This window comes from Macrotis lagotis, chromosome 2, assembly GCF_037893015.1.
Source record: "Macrotis lagotis isolate mMagLag1 chromosome 2, bilby.v1.9.chrom.fasta, whole genome shotgun sequence".
Lineage (NCBI taxonomy): Eukaryota > Metazoa > Chordata > Mammalia > Peramelemorphia > Peramelidae > Macrotis > Macrotis lagotis.
In genome coordinates, this window is record NC_133659.1 from 128,435,304 (window position 1) to 128,456,715 (window position 21,412).

At 36.2% G+C, this 21,412-nt stretch overlaps 2 protein-coding genes across 6 annotated transcripts in view; one reads left to right on the forward strand and one right to left on the reverse strand.

Annotated features, from left to right (window-relative positions):
* Positions 1-6,856, forward strand: part of CAPN2 (calpain 2) — an 88,263-nt gene extending 81,407 nt beyond the window's left edge. Inside the window, exons 18-21 of the mRNA XM_074222775.1 lie at positions 1,290-1,368; positions 2,720-2,836; positions 3,103-3,161; positions 5,347-6,856. Coding sequence (XP_074078876.1) covers positions 1,290-1,368; positions 2,720-2,836; positions 3,103-3,161; positions 5,347-5,370 — 279 coding nt within the window. The 3' untranslated portion in view covers positions 5,371-6,856. The remainder of the gene's footprint in view (positions 1-1,289; positions 1,369-2,719; positions 2,837-3,102; positions 3,162-5,346) is intronic.
* Positions 1,744-21,412, reverse strand: part of TP53BP2 (tumor protein p53 binding protein 2) — a 98,354-nt gene continuing 78,685 nt past the window's right edge. For 4 of the 5 annotated variants that reach the window (XM_074222770.1, XM_074222773.1, XM_074222771.1 and 1 more), the window contains exons 16-18: positions 17,590-17,756; positions 11,141-11,340; positions 1,744-8,762 (exon numbers count right to left, since the gene is read on the reverse strand). In XM_074222770.1, the coding sequence (XP_074078871.1) occupies positions 8,721-8,762; positions 11,141-11,340; positions 17,590-17,756 (409 nt within the window). In that variant the 3' untranslated portion in view covers positions 1,744-8,720. The other variant, XM_074222774.1, reaches the window with a different exon arrangement.

The window sequence follows — 21,412 nt, forward strand, 5'->3', positions numbered from 1 at the left end:
AGAAGTAATTCAGAAATGCTACCCAAATTTGTTTTGACTCTACTTGGTTGTTTGGGTGGGGGTGGGAGGATGGGGAGGAGAGATTAGGTGGCAGAGAATGGGAGTGGTTCTATAAAGGAAAAGGGTTTAATGACAGCGATAAGATACCTTGGGTGTAAGGAATTGCTAGATGATTACAACTCCCACCAGCAGGGCAGGTCAGCACTTTCTCTGCAGCTCAAGTCTTAGAGAGCAGCAAAAAAGAACATCAATGAAGCAATTTTAAAATGCACAAGGATTATTCAGGAAGAGACAAAGAACAGTGCAGTTTGGGAACCAATATGTTAAATTTATTATGTACTTTTAAAAAAATCAAGTTGTACCTAGTAGAGATTTTGAGTCTCATGAAAACCAACATGTTTTTTTTTAAATGCACTCTGAAATGACTGCAATATTTTGCCAATTTGGCATCTAGAACTTGTCGAGAGAAGAGAGTTGGCATCATTTGGCTCAGTGATAATGCACTGTTGTCAAATGACCTTCTGACTGGTTGATAAAGAATGGCCAATTTAGTTCAACAAGCTATTAAGGATCTACTCTGTGTAAGGCTTTGGGAAGACAAAGCTCAATCCAGAAATAGAGCCCTGCTGTCAAGAAGTTTATCATCTGAACTAAACATGCACAAAAAGAACAGAAGATTATAGATGTGAAGAAAGGTCCAGGCAAAGTACTGAGTGAGTTAAAGGAGACAAAAATAGGAAGTCTTCATGTAGGAGCTAGAACCCCTGTTGAAACTTGGTGGAGGAAAAACTTTAATAAATAATAACTGGGGCTCAAGAGAGACCCTTCAAGGAATGGTTTGGGAAGGGTAAAGGGAGGTGATTTGGGAAAGGCAAAAGGAGGGAAGGGTGACATAAGAAATTAGATAAATATATAATGTTATATATTGCATTATATTAATATATTATATAACAATATAAATCAAATATTAAACCACCAAGTATCTGATTAATAAAACCATCAGGCCCCCAAGCCTAAGAATTTAAGCTTTCTCAGGACAATAGAATACAGAGTAGGCTTCATACCCACAGGGTAGCACACCGATCCAGCTGGAATAGATGGTTACAAAGTTGTTTTTCTCAGTCAACTAAATCAGAAAAATGATTGATTTCCCTGAGATTATTGATAGCACTAAATTAAAGGTCTGTAATTATTTTTTTAAAAAATGAACTATTCCTACTTTGCATAAAACACAGAAGAAAATTTCCTTTAAAAAGTCAAGTTCTTCATGTCTACTTTTCTTGTTCCAGAAAATTTACAAGGAGATGGACGTTGATAAATCTGGCACCATGAATGCCTACGAGATGCGTAAAGCATTAGAAGAAGCAGGTAACGCATCCAACTTTCATTTATTTCAGAAGCACTGCAAATCATCTTCCTTTGATGAAAGTCCAGTAAACTACATCTTTCCCCCCCCCACTTTAAAAAATAACTGATGTGACAGTACAAAATCTCCCTCTCCTCCCTCTTTTTGAATTTAAGACTCTGAAAACTCTAGCAAACCAACCATGCTTTAAAAAAAAAATCATAGGCAGAAGCCTATGTATATAGACTATGTATATAGAACCAGAAGGAACCTCTTATAGGCTATCTAGTCCAACCCTTGCATTTTACAGAGAAAGAATTTGAGATCCAGAAATGTTCCCACATACGACTTCTCAAAGGGTTCCATTTAGCCAAGTTTCCTAGGAGAGCTGGGGGCTTCTTCTTGGGTTTTTTTTTAACTTCAAGGAGGGGCAGCTTGGTGCACAATGAAGACCCGAGTTCAAATGTGACCTCAAGACATTTAACTGTGTGAATCTGGGCAAGTCACTTTAGCTCCAATTGCCTCAAAACAAAACATAAAAAAACAACTTCAATTAAGATTATCTAGAACAGGGTGTTGAAGTCCTGCTATATTCTGGCCTGTTCAGACTATACTGTGGAATGACAGAGTTAAAAGGAGCCTCAGAGGTCAGCTTCATTCTGAACATTCCCTCTACTACAGCAAGAGTGTTAAGTTCCTTTCTGGCAACCATATTTTAGAAAGGAATTAGCCATTACTGGAGATCTCTAACTAGAACCTTGTTTGGGATGTTATGGAAGTTTCAAGTAAGGATTATACAAGGTAATCTCTGAAATACCTTGCAGTGCTAAATTTCTTGACTGTAGAATGTTAGTCCCTGTCACTAAGAGAAAACGAATGTGGTGAAAGAGATTTGAAAATATTCATGGCAAAAATGATCACGTGGGATCTCGAAGTAGAAAAGAATTGGTATCCTGAAAGAATTTAGTGATGAGGAGGATAAAGATGAAAAAAGTTGTTATATAAGCAGAATTTTAAAAACATTACTAAAAATATGGAGCAACACAGAAAAATTATGGAGGTGGGGATGGGGGATGGGAACAAAGGGGCTAGATTTGACTGAAACAAAGGAACTGGACAGAAGTAAGATAAACTGTCTCAGAAAAGCAGTTTGGAAACCAAAGAAACAGCAGCTGACATGACTTCTGAAAAATGAAATTGATTTTAAAGAGTCAAAGTTCTTGAACCCTACATTCAGGAGAAAATCATAGACCCCAGTCTTTATTTGTTACCCCATCACATATGCTGCCACGAAGTAAACATAATATGGGCTCCCCCCGCCCAGCACTAGATTACAGAAAATCTAAGACGAAGATTGTTTGTTGTAACCCTTAGGTTTCAAGCTCCCCTATCAGCTCCATCAGATCATCGTAGCTCGGTTCGCAGATGACGAGCTCATCATCGACTTTGATAACTTTGTTCGGTGCTTAATTCGACTGGAAACACTGTTCAGTAAGTGGACATCTGGGGCAAAAGATCCACTGATTTTCTTAGTATCAGAAGCAGACTGCCCTTCACAGATGATGAAAGCATCTGAGCCAGAGAGATGCCTATTCAGTAATGCAAGGGTGACATTCCTTCTTCCTTAGAGGCAGGAGGGAAAAAAAGATGCATCATCAGCAAAATTGTCACTAAGACTTGGTGGGTTTGAACTAGGCAAAATTACTCATATTTCAACCTTTGTTCATAATAATCCTTTTTCACCTCTTCTTTTACAGAGGTATTTAAGCAATTGGACCCTGAGAACACCGGAACAATAGAACTCAATCTTACCACCGTAAGTCAGAAACTTGCAAAGTTTATTATCAGTATCTCACTCCTCAGAGGGAGATCTCTATTTAAGGGATGACACAAAGATCCAGGTATTCTTGACTTGCCTTTTAAAGCTCCAAAAGCAATGAATCTCGAAAATAGTTACTACTTTTATTATGGCTCCAAACTTCCCCAGTGTACTTTTATTTGGGAGATGTGGAACAACCAAACATTGGTTCCACTCTCCAAGAAATACATCCAAGGGCTTTTAGCTTAAGTATAGACCAAGGCTGAAAGGATGCCTTTGTCTTTTTTTTTTTGTGGGTCAGAGCTAAATAAAGGCAACACTGACACATAGTAGTTGGTTACTTTTTTCAATAACATGAATGCCCTATGGAGGACTGATTTTCATCTCAGATGATCTTTTTAAAAATACACTACTTCTGAAGACACAAATTGACTTAAATGTTTGTCCCCCAGCATAAACTTTAGATTCAGTAAATCCAACTCTGAACATTTTCCTGTTTGCCCATCAATATCTCCATCCTTGTGACTTATTCATTATTCACTGTCATCTCTAAATCCTGTGATTTTTCTCCCTTTTCTCATTTGTGAAGATAGCACCTTAGGATCAAATTTCATATTAAGCAAATTTTTTTTGGTGCTTTTTCCCTTTTGCCTTTGAGAATAAGCTTAATAATAGGGGATAGGTTTTCAAGATACAGAACAATCCTTATATGCTTGGAGCCCCCACAGTGGCCTCTACTGAAACCATCAGCAATGCAAATTAAATGTGTTTTCTAGGTTGCTAGATACATCAACCTAGTTGTAGGCAGATAAGCAAAATTATCCATTTTCGTCTCATCGAGGGTACTAAGAGTAAGGGAGAAGTGAAATCAAATCCTTTTTCATTTAATGCCTGGCTCCAATTTGAATTGTGTCACAATTACTTAACTTCAAGTTCTCATCAGGGACTGAGGAAGCTGAGTTTGCTGAAATAAAAGGAGCAATAGGGCTGGTCTAGTGGGAGCACTGGGTGGAAAGACAGTAATTTCATCCCTACACTTTGAAGAGGAAAGATGAGGGTGTCTTATTTAATGGACCAACAATTTTCCTAGAACACTTGACAGCCGGATGAGATTTATCAACTTTAACAACTTATGTGTATGTAGGTATATGCATATCAAAGATCGCAATCTAAAGGTCACAATACATTGAAGCCTAAAACACGGTGTGTTAAGTCAGAACTCTACCCATATTGTCATTTATCTATCATGATTTCATTCCTCCTGACTTTCCCGTCAATGTTTCACTGTTGCTTCTATCCAATATTTTCCCACCCTCCTTCTACCAAGTGTCATGAAAACATCTGGTACCCCTAACTTTCCCTTACTCCTTCCATCACCTCACCCTTGTTTCCCACACTGATGTTTCCAAGTATGAAGAATACTCAACTAAAATCTCCCTTCTGGGGATACTTGCTCTTCAGATACTTTTTATGTGCCCCCAAGGAAGTGAAAATGCTAAGCTCCATAGTTCATAAATCAATCAACAAGTATTTATGAAGTGCCTACTGTGTGACTGATCCTAAAGATATAAGTACAAAAAAAAGTGAATAAAATCTACTTGGAATGAGCCAGCATTCCAGTGGGGGAAACAAGTACATATTATCTTGAGTCTATCCTCCTTCTTTGCCAAAGAGTCCAACCTACTTCATCATCTGTTGCCTTGAAGCATAGTTGGTCGATTGATCAGAGTCCTTAAATCTTTCAAAGTAATTCAGTTTTAGTGATGTATTAATAGGAATTATGGTTCTGTCCACTTCAATCTGCAGCTTATGAGAATCAGAATTCTGTGAATCTAGGATTCTTTGAGAGGTAGAAAGGGAGTACATTTCAGGATTAGAGGACAACAAAGTCACAGTGCCAAGTAAACAGTAGCAATAAGATTCTTGGCAGACAACCAGTTTCAAAAAATGTGTAGATTATCATCTACTTTGAGCCAAGAATTTCAGTCTTTTAAAGTGGGGATACAGACTAAAATGTCCAATGATATTCTTTTAGCCCATAAAGAAATCTTACGAACACAAATTTTTTTTATGTGTAACTATTACTCAGTATACAGACACAGACACACACACAAAGTGTTTATCCTGTATCCCTGAACTGAAATGGGGGTCATTAAAATGTTTTTTTCTCCCTCTCTTGCAGTGGCTGTGTTTTTCGGTCCTTTGATGTCATAACTGACTCTACTGAAGATTTTTCATGAAATTACTATCACCTGAAGACTTCCATAAAAAACACTATGTCCTAGTTTGATTTGCCCCTCGAGTTAATGAATAGCAACTGCTTGAACTTTGTCAGTCCTTGATTTAGGATTGACAAAAGTATTATTAAGTATGTGAAGATCAAAATTTCCAGATACCCAGAGCAAGAGATCTTTAACTTCATTATAAGCAAAAAAATGCAATCTAGTCCTTTGCAACCTTGATAGCTTCAATTTTGTAAATAGGACATACTTTTTTTTTACATATTTACATAAAAGAGATATAACATTGTTATAGATAACAATATTAAAACAAGAAAAATGCAGTAAATTTGATTCCTATGCAAACATTACTCTTTTTAAAGGAACCACTCCGTCGTTGTGCTTAATGTATTTACATCGACGATGAGGTCACCCTTTCATTTAACCAAGGTGGAAAATATAAGACCTATCAGAAAAGTCCATGTGGTGTAAAGAGCACTGGAATTTTGACATCTGAAGACCTGGACTTCCTATTCCTACCTTGGGAAAATCACTTAACTCTTCTGAAGTTAAATCATTTAACTCAATTCCCTAAATTAAGATTACATTGCATCAAAATCCCTTCCTCTAAATCCCATGAAATAATAACCTAACATTTAAAGAATTGACATTAAAAAAAAAAAGGCAGCATGGGTAAAGGAATGAGTACTGGATCCTTGGAAAAGAGTCTGGATTGGGGCAGCTGGGTGGCACAGTGACAGAACACTGGCCTGGAGTCAGGAGTTCAAAACCACTCTCAGACACTTAGTAATTACCTAGGCTTGTCAACCCTGTTGCCTTGCAAAAAACAAAAAGTAAATCTGGATTTAAGTTCTATCTATTCCAAGATATATGATCTTGGACAGCTTTATCTGGGTCTCATCTGTAAAATGAAGGGATTGGCTTAGGTGATATTGAAGGTCATTAATGGATCTGAATCCTATGAGTTTTACCTTTACCCTTCAAGCCCTTTGGACTAAGCAATCCTGTCACCCTTAAGTGCTAGAGCGGATGAATCTGGTCTTAGTGTTATTACAGTAAAGCATTTTATTTTTTTAATTACTCCAGCTCTGGACCAATCAGAAGACTGCACCAAAGCCAAATTATCATGTTTTTAAATTGACACCAGGCTGCTTGCTAGCTCAGTATTTTGGCTATTGTGTTCAAGAATTCAATTGAGGGGGGCAGCTAGGTGGTACAATGGATAGAGTACCAGCCCTGGAGTCAAGAGGACTTGAGTTCAAATCCAGTCTGACACTTAATTACCTAGCTGTGTGACCTTGGACTTAACCTATTGCCTTGCAAAAAAAATAATTGAGAAAAAAAAATCAGTTGGCTTGTTTGTGCAAAGTCAATAGCCATTTATCTGGAGATAATTCCAGGTTATTTCCTAACTTTATCATCCAATAAACATAAGCAATATTACAACAAAAACCTGCCTTGTTTCCCTTTCTTTCAAATATGATTGATTAGAAGAAATTATAACTGTTTCTTAGCTGGGGGCATCAATGGGAACAGGTCAAAAGCATATATAGTTTGCTGCCTAATACAATGATTTTTTTGTAAACAACCCCGAACTACACAATACTGATGAATGATCTGGTTATAAAGAGCAGCTTTGATTTCTATGGCCTATTTTTCTCTCCTCTCAAGAAGCTTGGATATGAGGGTTCCTTGGAAAAGGTACAGCACCTATGAAATACATTAAAAACTGTACAAACCAACCTTAGTCTGACATTGCTATTGAGGGAAAATGTATTAAGAGGAGATATGCAATGTACATTAACTAAGCGTAATACACAGGAGTGAAGATATGACCCACAATATTAAGGAATCTTTTACAAGAATTTTATTCTAAAGTTGTTTAGGTGCCATTAGTTACATACCACCATCCCCCAGCATATGCCAAAGGACCTTTAAAAAAAATCTTGTTAGTTCCATCTCTCTTCTTGAAAAGTTAAGGAATACATATTACCAAAATGATATGACCTCATGTTCTGAGCTTTTTATACCCTTTCATTGTCATTTACCTGGTATTGTAGAGTGAAAACTTTGGTCTGGAGTCAGGAGATCTTTTAGTTGTGACTTTACAGTAATTATTTAAAAAATCTTTAAATATTTACATTAATTAAAAATTCATGTCAATGAACATGCTGGAATTTCATCACTCATCCTATCAACAAACTAGTGTATGTTTAGGCAGGTAAGTGATACATGAAGACCCGAGTTCAAATCCTGCCTCAGATGCATATTATTAGTCAGGAAGCAAGGAACTTAAGCTCTCAGCCTCAATTCACTCATCTATAAAATGGAGATGATAATAACAGCCCCTTCCTCCCAGGGCCATGTGCACAATACTTTGCATATTAAATAAGTGTGAACTATCAATTACTGTTTTGGGGAAAGAATGAAATTTAATGTGTCACATTTCTATAAAACTTCAATTAATTGCTTGGAGTCCTACATTTATTCCAAGTCTATTTTTGATACCAAGAACTTAAATCAGAGGAAGAAATTAAAGAGACAAAAAGTTTTATTTTATCACAATTGACAAAAAATAAAATCGATAAAATTCTGACAAATTTTAATGTTAAGTCTACAGAATGTTTCTACATTTAGATTCCAAAATACAAAAGACAATAAATACAGACTCGAAATTCAGGTGAAAAACAAGATTCTAAATCTAAATTACATGTAATATAGCATAATATCCAAAATATATGTGTAAATCTTATGCTATAGCACTCATATAAAGTTATTGCTCAATTAAGACTAGATAATGGTTCTTCAGGTCAATAAGTACTATTGTACTATCTCTTCATAACTTCAACTGAGTCACTTGAGAAAATGATCTGCTTTATCAAAAGGTGCTCTTGGGTGCTTCTGGGCAGGCTGAGATGGCATTAGCCTACCGTGGTGTGCGAAAAATTATCAGGCAAGCTCCAAAATAAAGTCACTTAGGCAGAATGTGAATTTCCTACTGATAAAAGGTTTCTTTTTAAAAAAAAAAAAACAGAACATTTAGATGTCACTGTATCATTGTCCTTATGAGTGCCACATGCTGAAGTATGGAGTTTCTTTACCCCAAAGGGCAAATACCATTTGTTTATAAGCACCATTCCAGTGTGTTGAAGGTTATCAAATGGATTAAGTCAATCCTTCATTTGCTTCTAAAGCACATTCTTCATTGCTTTCATGTTAGTTACAGTCACATGAAATAAAGACTTGAAATTGTGCCCACGCCAATCACATTTTTTTTAATATAGATTTTAGTACTTCATAAAGATTCCATAAGTTTTCATGCCAAGCTCCTTTGTCTCGGTTTAATTCTTGGGTACAGCTAGGAAAAAAAATCAAATTGGCATTAATTTCCATATTAAATTGCATATTAAGTAACTATGATCTGATACTATTCAGGAAAATATCAAAAGTGAAGTACAGTAACACAAAAAATTTTAAATCCCCTCTCTAGGGAGATTGGAGGAAAGTACAAAAAACAGTAATTATTAAAGGACTATACATGAGGGCAGCAAGGTTTCCATACTTTAATCCATGAGCAAGTTAAACTAGTAATTCAACTGCTCACCTCAAGTCTGGCTCTACTCCTCCACCAAGGGAATGTTGTTTCAGAGACACAGAGGGAAGAACAAACTCAAACACCTAATTGCTGTGTCAGCAACACACAAGCATTTTTCTGATGGAAATAAAGGTGATTAAATCTGGATAATGAAGTCAATGAATAAAGCTTCTTCTTCTATCACTTTAAATCTCAAATGAAGGCAAAAGAAAATGTGCATGTGAAATTTATCTCCAAAAAAGATTTCAGTAGAGAAAGATTGAGCAAGAGATTAAAAACATGAGTTTATTTCTTGCAACATATATGCAACATAATTGAAGAAAATTCCTGCATTTGAATATTTGTTTACACACTCAGTCACTGACTAATCTTCTATTGCATGGAAGCATATTGCCCTTCTTTGGAAAATGACCACTAAGTATATCAAATAGAAATCTGGAGTAAGTGGTTCTAAGTACAACCTTTCAAAAATATACTGTAAATATGGGAAGCAACATGTTGCAGTAGAAAAGAGACTTTAGGTAGAATGCGAAGACATGAGGGTTCAAGTGCTTCTATTTACAAGACTGGGACACATTTGAGCCACTCAGCTTCAATTTCTGTATATAAATCACAGGATTAGTTGGGGGGGGCGAACAAATGGGACACTCAAACTGTATTGTGTTACAGAAAAAAAGTACAATTACCACTTCTACTACTAATGCCAATTTCCTTCCTTCATAAGCCTAAAAAAAAAGTAAAATTCTTTGAAGACATTTTTCACATTTTCAGTTGACATTTGAAAGACACTTGTGGATTACAGCATAACCTTTTCATTCCTAACTTTATGGTAAAGTTAGAGTCTGTTTCAATACATAACCTACATGAAATAGCATAGTGTTTTAATTAAAAATTTTGTTAGACAAGGAAGGCACGTTGCATTCCTAATACACATGATGGATAAAGGACAGAGGAACAAGATAAAGTACAGTCGAAAATGATTTCTAAATTAGAAAATAATTTCACCTACTCTTTTCTTTATTATTGGTACAAATTCATTAGTCAGTCCTGCAATTTTAAATGCAAGGCCTTACCATTCCCACAAGTACAACCTTGATTCTTGCCCTAATCTTTTTTACCTGGACTACAATATCTAGGCATCCTCACTGCCTCATGGTCTAAATGGATGGAAGTTCAGGACCTTGAGCCAAGAAGACTTGAATTCAAATCCAGGTTCTGACATTTGCTAACTGTGTGATCCTGAGGAGATATCAAAGTTGCTTCTGCCTTTTCTCCCCTAGCTAATTACTTTTTATAATCAAAACTAACATGCAATATTAGATTTCTCAAGCATTAATTTTAAGAAACCATCATAGAATTAGTTGGCATTGCTACCCAGTCTATCAAATCTCAACTTATTTTTTTCCCCAAAGTACCAGGTCATAGTATAACAAAACTAAAAGAAACTTCAAATAATTAAAATGGGCATGCTGTGCTTGTAACATAATTTTTTTCACTTTGAATGCACTTTCCCATACTTCTGCCAGACTGCATCTCTCCCTCTTCCTAAAAATGCTGCTAAACCAATCTCTTATAGTCAGCAGGTCCACAATACTAAGAAACCATGATAAATTTCTTATGTTCTTATTCCTGTAGTAAAGTGGATACAGTCAGTACCACCTCTCACATAGATGGACTGGGTAATCCCCAGGTGGGTCCCTTAATCTTTCAGTGAAGCTCAACAAGACCCCAAACTGCAGAGGATCTGCACTGATAAAAGTACCTCCTAAGGAGCTCCCTACAATAATCAAATCACAGCTCTGGTCCAGAAAAAGAAAAGGCTCTTACGTCATTTGATTTCTTGTATTCAGCCTCCTTCTATTATTTGATCTAAGCTCCACTGCCTTCTGTTCCCTTTATAAGGCCCATAAATCTAGGACAATCTATAATGGATATTCAGAGATTCAGAGCATAATGTTAATAAGGTCAAAGTCACTGGCTCAATTCCCACTTGGACTGAATAACTTCACTCTTTTCCAAAGCTACAAATAGCCTACTCTCAAGGGGAATCATGTGAGAATACTATTATCCTGCACCTTTTTCAAAGCCCCCTCGCTCCAAAACCTTAATGAGAAACATCCTTTAATAAAGAAGTCACTTACCCCCAGCAAATTCCGAGGCACGTATCCTTCTTTGTCATTGAGTCGTGCCCACCACCATTCAATTTCATCTTCATCTTCCCTTCGGATGATTGTCATACAGTCTCCTTCTTTCATGGGCAGTTCATCATCATTTTGAGGTTCATAATCCCATAAAGCATAAATGACACCTTTATTCATTATGCCCATTTTCTCCTGAACTCCTAGGAACAAAAAAAGAACAAAGTTACTGAGATGTTGAATTGAAAAGAAAAGCTATAACCTGCCTTTACATAATTCAAGTCTCGGTACTATCTAGTTATATAACAGCCAAGGAACAGGGACTGGGTATATACTGGAATGTTACTATTTTTGCACCAATAATTTATGGTTTTGTGTTCAACTGACCAGAAAATAATGTCAACAGTCTTACCTTTTGCCCCTCAGCTGAGGCAATCAAATCTCAACAATAGTTTCAGGACATTTTAAGGAAATACTAGATTAACTTACATGGGGGCAGAGGTAGTCGGATCTTCTCACCACACCATCTGTCTTACCAATACACTCTATGGACCAATAGGCTTTCTATTTTGCTTGCAGCTGAAACTTTCTCTAAATGTGGTTTCCCCTTGAGCTCTCTTGAAAACAGAGGTTGTATTTCCTTTTCATTTTTATCCTTAGTCCAATGTTTTGCACTGAAGAGTTAGCTAGGTGGAACAATGGACAGACACAGAGACAGGGAGATTTGAACTCCAATCTTGCTTCTATCTATTTGACTGAGGCAAATCACTTCATTTCCTTCAGCCTTTTCCTCATCCGTAAAAAGGTAGGACAATAGTACCCCAAGGGTGTTGTGCGGATCACATAAGAAAATCAATGTAAAGTGCTTTGCAAATATTAAAGTGCTTTATGAATTTTAGCTTGTATTCTAGTCAACACTTAATAAATGTTTTTATTCGTTCATTCTAGGTCAAACAGGAAGAAAGAAAAAGCAAGATTCAGATCCAATGCCTTTGACTGCAAATCAGCTCATTTTCTACTGCATCAAATTAATATCCAAATTGCTTTTGACTTCCATATTTCTCTTTAAGCTTTCCAACTTTTTAGTTGCAGTGCTTTAAAGAGCCAGAAGACTTAAAAGGAAAAAAATGTGATCTGAAGAACTTAATTATCTACAATCTGATAAGATTCTGAGCAAGTCAGAATAAACTATTATTTCCACCTCTGCATCTTCAAAATCCAAACATTTTCTCTTTCATACGTAGTTGAGTCTTGAAGCTAAGGGATAACATCTATAGATAACTAACCTGATAATATAGCAATATAGTATCTGGCTGGTTAACACTCAACAGCTTTACAATTTAGTTCTATAAAGCTTAAGAACAGTGTCTAAAAGTGAGTTCCAGCATCTAGAAGAGCTGAATTGCAGAATTTCTCTTCTAAGATTGGCAAGATTTAGTAAATCTTGCCACCAGCCTACAAAGAATACAAATTGAATCCAAGCATTAGGAACCTGATTTTTTTTTCCCCTCTTACCCCAGTTTTCCCTAATACCATTGGGTTAAGTTATTCAACCTTGAATTGCAAAAAAAAAGTTTGCATTTACAGTCTGTAAATTTGTGCATCAAGTAATTTAAATAAATTTCTGCATGTTGACTCACATGACAGTAGAATACCAAATTTTGTAAGCCATACAAATAATAGAATATCAAAATTTGTAAGTCACTGTAAGTTGAGAATTGTAATGACCAACACATCACTGTGTAAGGAAAAAATAAAAGTGCTGCAAACATGAGTCTTCAGTTAAACTGAAGGCTGAACAAGATGTTTATAACTCCCTATGTCAGTTATCACAAGCGCAGCATTATTACCAAATAAGTTGTACTAGGACATTTCATTAGCCATCAAGACAGCAAGGAAATTAGAAATCCAAGGTTTACAAAAGACACTGCCAATTTACCTCCTTGGAGGGATCAAGTTTCTCCTAATGGAGGAAAGTGAGTTTCAAACCTCATCTGAACAGAACAATCAAAGCATGACAGTTAAGTATAATTAGACTAAATTATAATTTAACTCTACATTTGCCAGACTACTGTTTCTGAGGGGGGGGAAAAAAGATTCTTGGGAGGGCTATTTCATCAGACAAGTCGCTCAAACTTCTCTGTGCCTTGGTTTTCTCAAAAGAAAAAATTGTAAAATTCAAAAATAAATAAATTGGGGGGGGGGGATTGCAAGTCGGTAACTGTACCAGATCTAAAACTATTATTATAAAGCAGCAGTCAGAGGGCGGCTAGGTGGTATTGGGGGGGGGGGGGGGGGGGGGGGGGGGCCTAGGTGGTACAGTGGATGGAGCACTGGTCCTGGAGTCTGGAGTACCTGAGTTCAAATAACTACCTAGCTGCTGTGGCCTTGGGCAAGCCACTTAACCCCACTGCCTTGCAAAAACCTAAAAATAAAAAATAATGCAGCAGTCGTCAACACTGTCTGGTACCGGCAAAGAAATCGAAAAATGGATCAGCTGATTAAATTGGGTACAAAAGAAACGGCAGTAAATAACTATGGTAATCATACACACACACACAAAATAAGGTCACAATGGGTGCAGGATTAAGACTTAAAGGGTGATACCACTGATAAATTAAGAGAACAAGAAACATTCTATTGGATCTATGGAGAAGGGAGAAGTTTTTGATGAATCAAAAGATAGAACACAGTATAAACTGCAAAAGGGATGGTTTTGACCATATTAATTAAGGTTTTTGCACAAATAAAATCAATGCAGTCAGGAATAGAAGGAATGTAGAAAGCTGGGAAACAATTTTCACAGCTAGTGTTTCTGATAAAGGATGCACTTCTAAAATTAATATAGAGAACTGAATCAAATTTATAAGATTACAAGTCACGGTCAAAGGATATGAACAGACAATTTTCAGATGAAGAAATTAAAGCTATATATTTTAGTAATATAAAAACAGCTCCAAATCATCATTGATTAGAGTAATGCAAATTAAAACAATTCTGAGGAACCACCTCATCTATCAGATTTGTTAAAATGACAAAAAAGGAAAATGATCAATGTTGGAGAGAAAATGGTATTGTGGAATTATGAACTGATTCAACCATTCTGGAACTATACCCAAAGGGCAATAAAACTGTGCATACCTTTTGACCCTGTAATCTCACTAGTAGGTCTACACAGTGGTAGGATTCAAATAAATTAACAACCAATTTGCTGAACTCAACACAAAATTAGGTATCAGGTCTACCAAACCTGATGTGAAATGGCTGAATCCCACCACTGGGTCTATAAGCCAAAAAGAATCATAAAAAACAGGAAAAGTCCCACATGTACAAAAATATTTATAGCAGTGAAGTACTATTGTTCTATAAGAAATCATGAGAGGCAAGACTTTAGAAAAGCATGGGAAGACTTGCATGAGCTAATGCTGTTTAAAGTAAACAGAACTGAGAGAAGATTGTATACTTTAACAACATGTAAAACTACAACTTTTATGAGCTCGTTCACCACCATGGGGAAACAGAACAGAAAAGAAGTGGTAGAAAAGTGTGGAACTCATAAATCTGCAAATGGATGAATATTGAAAACTATTTTTGCATGTAATTGTAAAATAAAATTAAATTTAAAGAAAAAGAAATAACTTTGGCCTCTATTTCCTACATATGGTTTATAGAATGTGTATGTATATGTCTTTCTCTTCTACATCTCAGTTGCTTTGTCTTTAGTCTAAGGATGTCCACTATGGTCACAATTTTACAATGATTTACCTTTTGTTGTCCAATTTCAGTCACTTAAAAATACTATTACTTCAGTGATCTACTAAAGACCTGAGGGGGAAAACTATCCCACTGTGGTATGAGCTACTCAAAGGATATGAGAACAGACTCTACCAACCTGGAAAGTTTATTTATAGTCCTGGAAATGGCAGGAAAATCTGCTGTTCCAGGGAGAAGTCTGGCTACATAAAAATAAAAAAAAAGTTATCACCACTATATGAATTCTTTGGACTATGTTATTAGTTTCAGATACTTACTAGCTGTGTGACCTGGGCAAGTCACTTAACCCTGTTTGCCTCAGTTTCCTCAAATATAAAACAAACAGGAGAAGGAAATGGCAAATCACTCCATTTTCTGAATCAAAAAAAACCTCAAATGGGGACAGGAATGAAAAAAACTGAACAATAACAAACAGCCTCTTATTAAAACAACGGCACATGGTAAAACAATTTTCCTACCTCAAGCTTCCACTTGATTATTCACAGGGTCTCCAAATTATGTCACATGTCCTGTCCCCACTGAAAACTCTAGTGGCTTCCTGTTGGCTCTAGGAATTATATATGAATTCTGACATTTTAAAATTCTTCCCAATGTGGTCCAATCCTAACTTTCCATCTTCTTGAAGTACAGAAAGTTTGGCAAGAGACCAGAAAAGAATTTTAAAACAAAACTAGATAACCAACCAGGGAATAAACAGATGTAAAATGGAATGAACTTATATCAGCACTTACACAACAATTAAATTTTATCTATGACAGTGAAACAATCACATTTGGACTCAATACCTCAGAACAAGTAAACAAAACAAGTCCACATGGAAAAAAATTACCAAGAGACAATAATTTTGAAATTAAGAGATGTTTAAGCTATCTGTAAAAGAGAAAGATAACTAGTGGGAGGGGAGGGGAGGAGGTCATCATAACTCGTAACTCATTAGCCTGTTTAAGTTCTGTAAAACCTTCCATGAAAATAGGTAGGCTTTTCAAATAATATTCATCAGATGAAATCTTTCAAGTCACATAATTTAATGCAAAGAATACAACATCCTACTGATATTAATAAAAACTCACTTGACAATTTTCTAAAGCATTCTAAAGCACCATATAAAAATACTGCCACCCAAGCATATTAAGATCATGCAAGATTAACTAATAGAGGCAACCACAGTAGTAGCTTTACTTATATTTTTCTATCAAAATCAAGAGACGCATAGAGGACAGGCATTGTTTACCAAAGCTATCTACCACTTTTAACAGAAAATAATCTTTACAGAGTCCAAATGGAATTCAAAAAGATGGCAAGATGCTACAGCTTTATAAATGACATTGTACTGATTGCATCAAGTTTCAGAATACTATAGTATATATGGCAAATTAATTCACGATCACTACTTTTAACAAAGTTAGATCGCAAATCCACTCTTTAATAAGCTGATGTAGTGTATTTAGAAGTGAACAGGAAGAAAGTAGTCTATTTTGCATTTGGAAATTTGTGCAGAGCTTTCAAAGAGTCCAAATTGTTCTCTGAAATAAAATTCTAATTTTTTTGGCACCAAAATTATTCCAGTAATGGTACATAGCTGCAAACCATGGATTACAGCAATCTCTTTTGAATCAAATTGCAAAGGAATAATGAAAGTGTGCACTGTGAGTATAAATATTCTGCGGCATATTGCAAATAATGAACTGCAAACAAAATTCAAGGAAATGTGCAAAGAGAACATTAAAGAGATTGACCACGTATGGTTGAGAGTAAAGGATGACATACCAATGATGGTCAAAAGTCATGGGAGAAAGCCCACAGAACAAAGAATTCTTCTAAAGAGATTAATGGGAGGAAAGAACAGGAGTCTCACAGTATGAAGAATGGTTGGGGTATGAAATGGACAGATCTGTGATCTACCTCTTTGTATCCCTGGTGTTTAATAGAATACCAAAGTGCTTAATAAATGCTTAATGACTGGCTATTGACTAAAAATCATTTGAGGGAAACTCACATTGTTAAGACCAAAATTTATTTTAAGTTCTTAAGTGTTTATTTAAATCTTAAGCTCAATGACTTCAAGAGCTATGACTCAATGTCTCATGATTTTACTGGTTGGAGGTACTCTTATCTAGAAAAACAGATCATAGCTCCTCTGTGATTAAAACTTCAAACAATTTTTCTACCTTTATAAGGACTTGCCAGAACAGCCCAAGAGAACCCAGGGTCACATTTTCACACCCCAATGAGGTAAGAGAATGGGATTTTAGGGAAGACGAACTTTTTTATGGGTCTACTAACATGCAAGAAGATCTGCTAGGTGCTGGGCATACCAAAACAAAAAGTAGAAGGTTTTACAGAGATTATCTAATTCATATTCATTTTGAAGATGAAACTCAGTCTCAAACTGATACAGGGACTTATATAAGGACACAAAGTAGTAAGAGGCAGAAGCAAAATGAAAATTCAAGCCTCCAGGCTCCCAAACCACTACTTTCTGTGCCTGAAAAGTCAGGATAGGGACATTCTTGCTAGAGCATGGGAAAAGTTAACTATTTAAGGTTTGGAAAAAACCTAGGCTACTTTACTTATTAGACATTATCAGTATTTAAAAACCTAACTCATTATCCAGATGACTAGGGACAACAGAAATTCAGGCTGAAACCAATAAATCTAATGACTGAAATAATACATACCATACAGAAACTGCGAGCACTGAGTATAGCCTTCTTCCATTTCCTCACATTTATCTGCAGCAGTCTGCATGTCGCTGTAAGTCATAGCAAAAACAGCAGCTCCTGATTCTACCAGAAACTTACACACTTGCACATTGTTACAAGAGGCAGCACAGTGCAACGGAGTCCTATGAGAAAGGAGATTCATACGCAAATTAAAAGTGCTTTTGCAAATTTCAATGAAAGCTGTTCTACAAACATATTTGAAGAAGCAACTTTGTTTAAATCTATCTTCTGCATTGGTAGTCTTTCCCAAAAGCACCTTACTTAGCAGCAGAAACATTTTATATGCACCAATTAAACATAGACCTAAAATCAATCAACAAGCATTTATTCCTCCATGCCAAGTATTGGGAATGCAAAGAAAGTGAAAATAATCACTCTCTTCAAGGAGTTTACATTTTAATTGTAGAAATAACAGATAAAGGTAACTATAATATATATACAAAGTATATAAAAGATCATCTTAAAAGGGAAGTATGGGATATAAGAAAAGGCAGAACCCTACTGCTGGGTACCAAAAGAGAGACTGTGTGTGAACTAGGGCAAGAGGACATCCCAGACCTAAACCAGGGCACCCCCCAGCATTAAGATTCAAGCATGGAGATGAAAACAGGTAACAACCAGCAGCTTTGCTGTTGATTGCCCAGGTCTGGGTCACAGATACAGGGTGGATTGAGAAAAATGATCCTCACTTAGGAGAACTCCCAGAGGCAATGAATGGTACATGAAGAAAGGAGGAAGCTCAGATGCCAGCAAAGCAGGGTCTCAGTTTTAGCCTCTCACCAAGTCTAATGCCTACTGAGGAATAATTATGATGAGTTGCAATCAAAAGGGAACTAACAATTCTGACACTCAACTAACAGAGCTTCCCAATTATCTGATGGGGTAAAAAATAGCAGTTTCTTAATCTACTGTTGTTTAGATTCAATCCAGGTTAGGAACTTGCAAAACTCAGACCAGCAGGTCTGTAATCACATTTAGCCCCTGGTTCTTGGAACACTGAAAAATCATAGATTCCCAGTCACTCTCTGCGATTCTGGAAATAATACAACATTCAATATCCCAAGAAAGTTGCAAGGAGACTTGCCCAGACCTTCCCAGCTTTTAACATCAAGTCTAAAAATCAGAAAAGAGGCTGGAAGAATCCCACCAAACAGAAAGAATCCCACCATAAAGAGTTATTATGGAGGCACTCAAGACAAACCCAGAAGTGAATGATTCCAAAACATCTACAAGGGGCGGCCTAGGTGGTGTAGTGCATAGAGCACCGGCCCTGGAGTCAGGAGTACCTGTGTTCAAATCCAGCCTCAGACACTTAATTACCTAAGCTGTGTGGCCTTCGGAAAGCCACTTAACCCCATTGCCTAGCAAAAGCCTTAAAAAAAAAAAAATTTTACAAGCAAATCCTCAAAGAAAAACATTGGGTACAAACTCCCCTAGAATTCCTAGAAAAGATAGGTTTAAAATGGGTTTTTTTTCTCCTAATGAAATGAGAGCAAGTGAAAAAAAAATTGGAAAAGAAACCAATTATGGAAGAAAAAATTGAAAAAGGAAATAAAAGCTTGGCACAAGACCTTGTCCAAGCAACAAGCACTGTGAAAGAGAAATGGACCAAATAGTAATCAATGATTCTATGAAACAACAAGAAAGATCAAAACAGTCAAAATAACAAAAAAAGAAAAAAATATAAAGTATGTCATAGCAAAAACAATTGACCAACGTAACACAAAAACAGATCAAGGAGAAATAAAATTCCATTATCACTGGACTATAAAATGCCATGACTAAAAAAAAGCTTAGTAATCATCTTCAGAGAAATCTTAAAATTGCTCAGATTTCTTAGAATCAGTAGGCAAAATAGAAACAGACAGAATCTACCACACCAGTCACCACACCAAAATGAAAATTTGCAGGAACAGCAAAGCCAAAATCCAGAGCTTCTTAGTCAGGTCAAAGGAAAAAAAAACTGCAAGTGACCAGAAATCAAGAATTCAAATACCAAGGAGTCACAGGATCACACATGATGAATCCAACCCCTAAAGGAGCAAAGAACTTGTAATATATTCCAGAAGGTAAAAGGTATGGGCTTACATTCCAAGAGCATACTCAGCAAAACTGACTAATAATTACAAAGGAAAAACAGGATTTAATGAAATAAAAACCTTCTAAGCATTTCTGATGAAAAGACAAGTTGCATAGGAACTGTGAAATTCTAACACAAGAATTAAAGAGAAATGTAAAAAAAGTAAAACACAAATAGACAATGATAAAGGATTAACTACTTTCATTCAAATATGAGACGATATACATCCCCTGTGAACTCTATCATTATCATAGCTCATAGAGAAAATCTAATTAGAAACCCCAGAATTGATCTTATAAAAAATACTGTAAAGAGTGGGGAAGAGAAATACACAGAGGATAAGGGAAAGAAAGGTTAGGGGAAAATCATCTCAAATAATCCAAGCACACAAGTAGATATCTGCACAAATAAGGAGAAGGAAGGAAGGAAGAAAGACTTTACACACACAGAGAACTGGGTTCAGAAATACATTTTATTCAACAGGGAATTGTCCTGTGCCCAATTCTAGAGATTAAAGATGATGTAACACAATGTGTAGGTGGCCTGCTTAGGAGTAAGTCAACCTAGGTTCTGCCCCCAATTCTGATGTATTCTTCATGTGTGACACTTTACCAAAATTAATTGCACAAATAAGAAAACCCATCACATGAAGTGACAGCACAGTGCAATAAAGTAAAAAATAAATAGATGGTATCAGATTGGCCAATATGACCAGAAAGGACTACGTTCAATATTAGAAAGGATGTGGGAAATCTGGTACAATAATACACTAATGTTTATTTTTTAAAGATTTTTGAGTTTTACAATTTTTCCCCCAATCTTACTTCCCACCCCCCACAGAAGGCAATTTGCCAATCTTTACATTGTTTCCATGGTATACACTGATCCAAATTGAATGTGATACCAATAATAAATTGTTGGTGGAGTTATGAATTCATCCAACCTTTATGGAGAGCAATCTGGAATTATGCCCAGCAATACCACTACTGGGTCTACACCCTGAAGAGATTATGAAAAAGGGTAAAAATATCACTTATACAAAAATATTCACAGCAGCCCTGTTTGCGATGGCAAAGAATTGGAAATCAAGTGAATGTCCATCAATTGGGGAATGGCTGAGGAAATTGTGATAGAATTCAGAGAAGTCCGGAAAGACTTGCATGAATTGATTATGAGTTAGATGAGCAGAACCAGAACACTGTACACCACCACAACAACACTGTAACGTCAACATGGGGGTGATGATCAATCTTATTGGACCTGCTCATTCCATCACTGCAACAATCAGGGACAATTTTAGTGCACCAGCGACAGAGAATACCATCTGTACCCAGAGAAAGAACTGTAGAGTTTAAACAAAGATTAAAGTCTATTACCTTCAATTTTTTTATTTAAAAAAAAGTGGGACAGCTAGGTGGCGCAGTGGATAGAGCACCGGCCCTAGAGTCAGGAGTACCTGAGTTCAAATCCAGCCTCAGACACTTAATAATTATCTAGTTGTGTGGCCTTGGACAAGCCAATTAACCCCATTTGCTTTGCAAAAACCTAAAAAAAAAAGTGTCTTATGTACTACATAATTTTGCTATCTTTCATATTTTATTTTCTCCTCAAGGATATGATTTCTCTCACAACATATTCAATTTCGATCAATGTATAGCATGGACACAATGTAAAGATTACAAGACTGCCTTCTGTGGG